The sequence below is a fragment of the Cheilinus undulatus genome, linkage group 12, assembly GCF_018320785.1.
Source record: "Cheilinus undulatus linkage group 12, ASM1832078v1, whole genome shotgun sequence".
Taxonomy (NCBI): domain Eukaryota; kingdom Metazoa; phylum Chordata; class Actinopteri; order Labriformes; family Labridae; genus Cheilinus; species Cheilinus undulatus.
Genome location: NC_054876.1, coordinates 21,287,230 through 21,296,570, shown reverse-complemented (window position 1 = coordinate 21,296,570; position 9,341 = coordinate 21,287,230). Strand labels below are relative to the sequence as shown.

The 9,341-nt window shown below is 37.0% G+C and overlaps 1 protein-coding gene across 2 annotated transcripts in view; it reads right to left on the bottom strand.

Annotated features, from left to right (window-relative positions):
- Nucleotides 1-938: 938 nt before the first annotated feature.
- The window catches only part of LOC121519122 (core histone macro-H2A.1), a 28,967-nt gene continuing 20,564 nt past the window's right edge, over nucleotides 939-9,341 (bottom strand). For both annotated transcript variants that reach the window (XM_041801915.1, XM_041801916.1), the window contains exons 8-9: nucleotides 6,505-6,679; nucleotides 939-2,480 (exon numbers count right to left, since the gene is read on the bottom strand). In XM_041801915.1, the coding sequence (XP_041657849.1) occupies nucleotides 2,315-2,480; nucleotides 6,505-6,679 (341 nt within the window). In that variant the 3' untranslated portion in view covers nucleotides 939-2,314. The remainder of the gene's footprint in view (nucleotides 2,481-6,504; nucleotides 6,680-9,341) is intronic.

Sequence of the window (9,341 nt, the reverse complement as noted above, 5' to 3'; positions counted from 1 at the left end):
AGAGGTTTATATTTAAAAGTCTTCACTGAACTACAGTATAAATAACGTCTTTTCTTGTTGCTGTGATAAGAGTGGTTCTTACTCAGTTTAAAAAAAAATAAGGTAACCGCAGGTTAACTTTACAATGGACCATGATTTTGCTGACCTCCATGGGCCCCTAGTTTGACTTGGCCCCAGAAAGCTCACCCCTTTATCCCCCCTTATCGACAGCCTTAACTGCTCATTTCCACATATCCCTATGTCCACATATCCCTAAAAATATACAGATGATGCCTTCTGGTGTCCACAGCAAGGAAATGTACTTTTTGTACAGACCAACAGAAACATGGTAGAAACTACCTGTAACCATGAGGTGAGGATAATCGGGGGGGGGGGGGGCATTTAGTAGTTTGGAAGATTACAGAGACAAAAACTGGACTTATTATTCATTTTAAGAAATAAGTGAAGAAGTTGGCCTGCCATGAATGTAGAATTTTTTTTAAGAAATCTTTCATTACAAAGTATGACCTGCTTAATATGCTAGTCTTATCTAACTTGTTTAGCCATTCAAATGTTTGTATGTTAACTCCCCCATTTTTTTTTCTGATGGTGGCTTCTAAGTTCTTACATAAAAATATAGATATATTTCAAACTGCCATGATGATTTGACAGAACTTCTTATAATCTGATAAATCATGCTTTATTTCATATCAAACTGATAAATCTGACTGTATTTTATTCCAAGCCAACAAAAGACTGATAAGGTTAATTTTTTTCAACGTACTCCTGACACAGAACAGATAAAAAATATTCTGGTTGGGAGGAGTTTTGCAAGTACATTAGATATCATAGAAATTCACATACGCCTGAATGGATTTCTGCTTGACTCCCCTCTGTAACCATACACGAGTGGAAACTACTCGGTCTGAAATGATGTCATGATTTGTAGGGAAGGAAAATGTTTTTATATTTTTTTTTATTTCCGGAGTGTGTACAGACCTTTTTATAGAATCATCAATCGTAGCAATTCTTTAGAAAGCAATTTACATTTTTTTCTCATAAGAAAGTTAGGCTTTTGAAAAGTCCAAATGCAGCAGAGCCGTCAGGTTCCATGTCTTCCTCCGTCAGTCCCAATTCAAATCCAACTCAAATCTACCGGCATCTGTGTGAAGAGGTCTGCTGCTGCACAGACAATGGCTGGGATGAAAACACCAATTATTGATTACATGGCGCCATCTGGTGGCTGCCAAAGAGAAAAACTAAGGAACAGTAGAGGGCCTCGATTCCCATCAAAAATCAGGACTTTTTTATGGCTTAAAAAAAAAAAAAAAAAACAACACACAAAACATAAACCCCCTTTTTTTCCTTTCAACCCACCTTTTAGAATCAGAGTGAAAATTAAAATAGAAAATTAAAAATGACTTTGTTACAGTCTAGTATTTTACTTGAACAATTCACAAATACTCCATCGATATAAACACAGATAGGAACACACAAGATAAACCATTTGTGCCCTGCAAAAACCTCAAATCTCCATTCACTAGTTATGTCATAAAGTGATTAAATTTACAATAGATGACAAGCATCAGTTTACAGTATGGATGCATGGTTCATGTACCAGGATGAGTACATGATATACAGGCTTAAGCATGATAATTGACCTGCTTCTCTCTAAACCGCTTCCTTTATTGGAAATTAAAAGTCTCTGCAGCACACAAGAAAACAAACCTTTGCATCACACATCACAAAAACAAACAAAAAAATCATTCCAAAGTTCCTTTACATCGGTCTCATAAAGACCAACAACCAACATCCAACACTATCAACAACAAAAATATTCCAAAACCCAGAACAGGAACAAAAAACACACTGAATTAAGTGTCTCGTGTTTTTGAGATCAAAATAAAAACTGTTTTCTCTCTTTTTGCCTTTGCATGCATTAACCCGTATTCTTCAGACTTCTCTGGAAGCCTGTTCATTGAGGTGTAGCTATCTCTGTCATATAACATCTTTAACTGTGAAAATTAAATCTTCAAGTGAGTACCTCACTTTCTAAATCCATTTTTTCTGTGCACTGTTTGTATTAAAAGACTGAAGAATCAACAGTGCATTTTTTGATTGAAATATCAGAAGAGACAACAATAAGAAATTAAAAACAATATAAGAAAAATACAAACATAATGCAAAAACAAGTTCCCGGCCTATAGAAAGATTCTTCTTTTTTTTCTTCATTTTAAACAAATCACTAGTAAACACCTTCCTATTTCCTTTCAGGAAAAACAAGAGTGAGGGGGAAAAGGGAGTATCACACAAATCTCTGAAATGCTCCAAACTCTTAACTCGTCTCCAGTTTGGCCATTTCCTGCACATAGATGCCGATGCTCTCACTGTCAAACAGCACAAAGTAGACGGTCTTGATGGTGGAAGACATGGTGGCAACAAAGTAGCTGGAGATGGCCTTTAGGATGAGCTGAGCTGCCGTCTGCTTGGGGAAACCATTCCTGACAGAAAAGAAAAGTCAGGTTTAGAGACATGTTCCAACATGGGAGGAACTTCTGTTTAAATGAAATTCGAGGCAGTTATTATAGCAAAGGCAACACAAGGACAAACTAAGGTTGTCAAAAAGTATGATTCTTTGATGCTGTCTGAAAATGAAGCTTGTTTGATTAACTGCATCAAAAAGTCATGAAAAGTTCTTCAGTCATATTATACCTAGGGATGGGGATTGAAACCCGGGTCCATAAGGATCCAGTTCTGTGTTTGAAATACCCAAAAATCAGTAACGTTTTAGCTTATTGATACTGCTATCAAGTCTCACAGGCTCTGTGACGTAACGTCATTTTAAGATGTAACTGTTGTAAAAACATAGATCAGTTCTTTCACGGGGAACATAAACTAAAAGCACATCAATATTGTGCATCACCAGAATGTACCTTCAACTGTCGGCTTGAGGAAAAAAGACGCTGCCTGCGAGACACGTGTAATCATATCCGTCTGCGCTGGGAGTAACAGGCTCTCATATGCCTCTCTTTAGCTGCTTCAGAACAGTTCTCTTCTTCAGCTGCTCAGATAAATGCTGAAAAGTGTTCCAAAACTTTGTAGCAATCCCTGTTTGTTAAAAGTATAAATCCAATGTAGAAATCCATGGTGGAATCGGCAGAATTGAAGTTAATTAGAAAACTTAACAAGCTGAAAGATGGAAAATATGATGCGTTCAGGTTACCTCAGTAAATTAGACGACTGTATACTATATGTTATGATTGGTTCCCTTGTCACATAAAAAATGGGAAAATTTTGTTTTTGATGAGAAACCTTAATAAATACAGTTGTGACTATGAAGACTGTGTTTATATATAAGGGAAATAAAACAGACGTGACAGACTGAATCATAGCTTTTTAACTCAAGCTCTACTCAGCTAAGACCCCTTTCAGTGTTAATATTGTCTTCATTTTGTTTTTCCACCAAACTATATAAAGGTATCAATAGTGGTATCAATAAGGACTCGGATCAATAAGGAGTATCGATATGGGTATCAATATCGATAAAAATTAACGATCCCAATCCCTAATTATTCCCCATAAGAAAGCAATGTCCAAACTGCACAGAAACATTGGTCATCAACATTTTGTAGACAGTATGTAGAAGTTTACTTACAATTCCTGGTCATTAAAAGAAAGACATTAGTAAATACAAGGTACCAAAGACTTCTATTTTCATTTCATAGTATTAAAACAGGCCAGATTATCATTTGAAATCCCAGTTTTCTGATAAGCCTCATAAAGACTGTGTAGGAATATGTACAATCTGTCTCATCCCCCTCCACTGTACAAAAATAAAGCCAAAATACCCCTGAAGGGCACTGACATATTACCCTGATGACATCATTTAGAGCAAAGATGTGCCCACAAGAGAGCTGGCTGGTGGAGCCGCAGAATTGACACCTAGCCTAAACATTATTGGAAAAATGCCACCAAGGTTGTCTTAAGGGACACTCACTTGAGTCAAGGACCTACACAGGGTCTTCATCGGGACGTGGTGGTAACAAGACACAGGTGGAGTTCATTTAAAATAATCACGAGACCAAGGGACTCAATCAACAACTGCATTTAGATAAAATGCAAAAGTGGTTGGAGACAGTGCTGGTGGCTCCCCCTTTTTTTCACAAACTAACACTTCACTCTTCAAAGAGCACTTGGCTTAACAGATTCTTGAGATGGTTTGGGGCAGATGCTCATCATATAGGAATTGAAATGACTCACTGTTAGTGTTTCTGTTCAGGAGCCAGAGCTGTAAATTATGACATGATATCTTACTTTTTTAACATCAAAAATAGGGATGGGAACCGAGAACCAGTTCCCATTGAGAACCGGTTCCAATCGGCTCGATCCATCGACATCATTTACATTTAATCTTAACGATTCCCTTATCGATGCCTCACCTCCGCCGCAAGGTGTTTAAAACACTTTTTTACAAGCACTTGTCGGCATGCATGCATACGCACAATGAGAGAAGCACACACCTCTCGAGTGCTTCATCTAATCCTTTATCAAAATGCTTCAAATCTAAAATAAAACAGGTTTATATGGAGACGTGTACAGGAGCAGGAGAAGTGAATTGTTTAAGAAAAACAGGTTAAATCAGGACAGAGGATCAAATGAAGTTTCTCTTTTTTTCCTCTTTCAAAGACACAGACATGTGCTCTTTCCTCCCTCCCCTCCTCTCCTCCCAGAGGTAAAATGAGAAGTCATAATCCTTATCTAATATCATAGAATCTGGGAATGTGAAGTTGTGTTCTGTGTGCTTTTAAACAGAAAGAGATTGGAATTTAATGTTATTTCTGTCTGCGTTGTCCTTCAATGGTGAGCTCTGCCCTGCTGAGTGTTTACTTTACAACGATCTTATAAAAAGTTACAGAATACTTCAGCGTATAACAACAAGCAGTGAATAATTTCATCTATAATTCACATTAAACGAGTAAAGATTAGTTAAAACATCAAAAAAAAAAAAAATCACAATTTTTCACTCAAATGTAACATACAATTTTGGCAATTTTTAATGATACATTTGAATGAAACAAAATGTATAAATGGTTCAATCAGGTTTCCATCCACTACTGATTATCAAGTATTAGGCGTCAACAGGTTGAGCAGTTGGTGGCCATACTCAAGAAAATTTTAAAAACTACAGATCAAGAGGTCTCAGTGGCAGACTACAGGTCTGTTCTAGTGGTGCATGATTAACTCTTGTGCACCCCTTCAGAAAATGATGGTGTTTCACTCTTCATGCAGTAAGTGTTTGTTTGTAAAATGTGCTATAAAAATATTATCTATAAATATGTTTTTCCACTTTCTCTGCATTAAAAAATTTACATGTATTTCCTAACTAATTATAACCCTTTACTGTTATTTTGGAAATATTAACCCATATGTTTTCAATGATAAAAACAAATAAACACGTGTGTGTGTGTGTGTGTGTCAATTAGTACTAGAAAGGTTTACAGAAATGTCTGCAGAAAGGTCTTTAAGTTTACTATAGTACCACTGCATTTGAACTTTATCTCCATTTCCACAAAAGGAAAACCAGTTTTTTTAAATTACTAAAATTACTTTGAAAGAAGTATTGTAAAAACTTCTGGCCTAGTATTTTTTAAGCTACTTAATGTTTGTATGTTTTAAGTTGAAAAATACACTCTTAAAAACTATCATTATCTGTATTTTCTTTGATTACAAAGCAAGTATACTTATGATAGCATATATACATCATATCATTATTTCAAATCACAGTTTTTTCTAGTATAACTGTAACCACAAATTATTGCTGAATCTTGAAGCACCAGTCAGCTCAAAAGTACAAAAGTACAAAAATACTGGGCATGCAGATGGCCAAGTGGTTTAAGACGCGCACCATGTACGCGGGCAGCCCGGGTCCGAACCCGGCCTGTGGCCCTTCACCGCATGTCTCAATCAAAACATCGCTTTGTCAAAAAAATGTTTACTGCCCTACTCAAAACCTTTCCAGATTTTAGTAAGACAGGATGATGAATGACTGAAGGTAAGGTATGAGTTTGAGGGGTATGTTGCTTTGTTACAAATAAAGGCAAAAATTATCACTGAAAAAAAGAAAAAGCTCATTTGTTCTTTATCTGTTCTACATCACTCAATACACTTATTGGTAAAATTTCCTTTTAATCTTATATCCAAAAGTAGATCACAGTAAAATCTTATGATTTCAGATTTCATTTCAAAATTGAGCAGCCCTTGTAAAAGTCAAAGCAAGGGTGTTTACCATCATCCTCTGATTTATTTTCAGGTATAAAGTGGAGAAATTGTAGACTATCAGTTTAGGACCAAACTAAAACCTGAGTGAAATCTCCTGAACACACATGATACCAGAGACGCTGAAAATGTGTGTCTGCTTTATGTACATGTAAAAAACATAATAAGAAAACAAACGCTTCTATAACTGCCTCCTACTTTTACAACAAGCACTAAAAACGAAACGCCCGATTTCAGTGTTTTTCTTACCTCCCACTACCGATTGAGGGGAAAGCCACAGACTTGAGTTTCTTCTCGTCAGCCAGAGCCAGGCAGTTCTTCACCGTCTTGTCGAGGAGATCCTCACACTTGTCGGAGCCCCAGCCTGGACTGTTACAGTGGATGACGTACTTTGCAGGGAGACCAAAGCCACCAGTCAGGACAGCTGAGGGAAAGAAAGGAGAGAGGATTAAAAACATAGAAATAAAGACAAAGAAGACGAGGCAAGGAAGTAGAAACCACGATTAGTCTACAGATAGTGATGTTTGAGTGAAAAAGAAACAGAAATGCAATAAAGAGAATAGTTAAAGATGACTATTCCTGCAGTCCATGGTGACATCTACAGACTGCTTTTACTGATCAAAAGTTAAAAGTCAAAAGTTAAGTCAGTCAAAAGTTAAAAATTAAGTTGAATAAAAACAAAAGAATCCAGAAAAATCACACCACCAGGTGGTTACAAAAGCCTACCTTTGATTTTACTCTGAACTTTTTGCTCATAGATAAACCAGAATTATTATGTACATTAACCCATTTGCTAACTGACTTATTTTTTTTTGCGCTAAATTTTATTACAGAATTAAACTATTGTGTTGTTATAATCGATCCTGGATGATTTTTGTCTTTGATGGTAAAGAAGAAACAGAAAAGTCACTTTCAGCAAATGTTCTGCTGTTGGATAAATGTTTATGGGACAGATAGAAAACTCAAACCACATAATGACACTAAATGATAGACCAACTCCCGTCACTCAAAAATGCCACCAACATCATTTACTGAAATCACTGCCATAACCACAATTTTCTTGAACAAAAAATCAAGCTGTGATCAAAATGTTTGGTGAAAAATGCATGTATTTGTGTCTTTCATGAACTAGAAGTTTTACAAAACCTTCAAAAGACGAACATTTGACACCTCTCACATTAAAAAAAAAAGAGAGACTCAAAGTCTGAGTGATACAAACCCCAGAGAAAGAGGATCTTGCAGGGTCACTAAGAGCATACAGCAGCTACAACTAGATTGTTTTAAGATTATTTCCCATCATGCACCTGGTTGGAAAATTACCACCATAACTCCTAAGCAAAAGGAGGAGAAACTGGTGACACTGTGGAGATCAAATGTCCTCTCAGTCCTCACAGACTCTGTGAAAGTCTGAACATCTGAAACACATGAGAGGATTTAAATCTCATAATTAAGACTTACGCAATAGTCAGCTCTTCTTCATTTCCTCCTCTACTTATCCACATGAATCTTACATTTGATTGAAACAAAATGATCATCTAACAAAGTGACGTGGACATTCAGATCTACTATAGTCATGCTGATAACTTGTTTGATTACAGTCAAGAAGTACGTCGCTTTAAATGAAGCTAATGTAAGGAATTGTGGGTCGTCTTTTCTTCTCTCCTAGCCTATGCTAAAGGAGATAATAAAGGAAACAATAATGATCCTTTCCTTATTTATCAGAGAATTAGAACATCTCTTATCATGGCTGACACATACTTCTGGGTCGCTGACCTCAGTTACAAACCTTCCAAACCAAAAAGGACTAAACTGATTCCAGGAGAACCACATGTTCCTTTGACTCCCTGCCAGGTTTACTTGTTTGCAAGCTTCCCATTTGACGATGATGAGACTGCTCCTAATGGTGGTCTGAAATGGTTAAGTCAGTGAACAACAGTATTTACATTAGACTAAAGACCTGTGATAATATTTAACATGAAGATGAGAAAAGGATAGCCCTAAAACTCTGTGGATAGAGCAGAGTGTTGAACTTGTTCACCTCTCAGATCCTACTGGATTTCCACACATCAGGTCCGTTTGTCTACATCAAAAAATCAGCTTCATTAACTGGTTTTGTCAGAAGTGAAAACCCAAGAGTCGAATTTGAGCCCTGAGATGCTAAAATAACACTTTGCTTTGTGGAAAACACATTCAGCAAATCTCTAGGAGCTTAAAATGGTTTGACCAGGGTTTTACAGTGAGGAGGGTAGAGAAATCACTTCTGCAGACAGCTGGAGAGGAGGGAGAGGAAAGGAGAAAACACTGAGATGAAGAGGAGGAAACGAGGACAAGAGACGACAAGCCAACAGAGAAGAAAGTCAGCCAGAGTCTCTGAGTATGTGAAGTGAGAAAACCTCCAGTCATATGTTATTAGCCTACAGTGAGTGTTTGACTGGACTGGAGTCAGAGATGTGGACGAGCTGATTTCCAGATGGAGCAGGAGAGTATGGAGACACTTCACAGCAGAGTGAGAGCTCGCCTCACTGCGTGTGTGATCTGAGCGGGAAGTAAAGTGTGCGGATGATGATGATGATGATGATGATGATGATGATGATGGTGATGATGATGATGATGATTGCAGGTTTCAGAACTGCCTACAAAGTTCAGCTTGTTTAATGGTTTAGGAGGTGGCTGGTGTGCGGTGCTTTTTGTGTAGGTTACATCTGGGGATCAGCTGTCAATCAAAGCGTGCGGACAGAAATGCTACATTTCTGTTGATGTAGTTAAAGACTTTTTTACTTTGAACTTACAGCTTTAAAAGCTTAAACTTGTATGATTAATTAAAAGTTTGTATTCTTCATTCATTATTTGTATGATTTTTGCACTGCAAGGGGAATAATAAAAGCTTCAATTGTCTTTTTTTTCATGACAACATTACGATTTAAAATATAGTGTTGCTATCAAACGGTGTTTAAGCAACAATGATTTAATTTAGAGTGAACAGTATATTAGTTTGGGACTATTTTTTTGTGGATGGAAAAAAGCTGCCGATACGGGGGGATAAAGGGGAGAGCTTTCTGGGGCCCAGTCAAACAGGAGGTCCATGG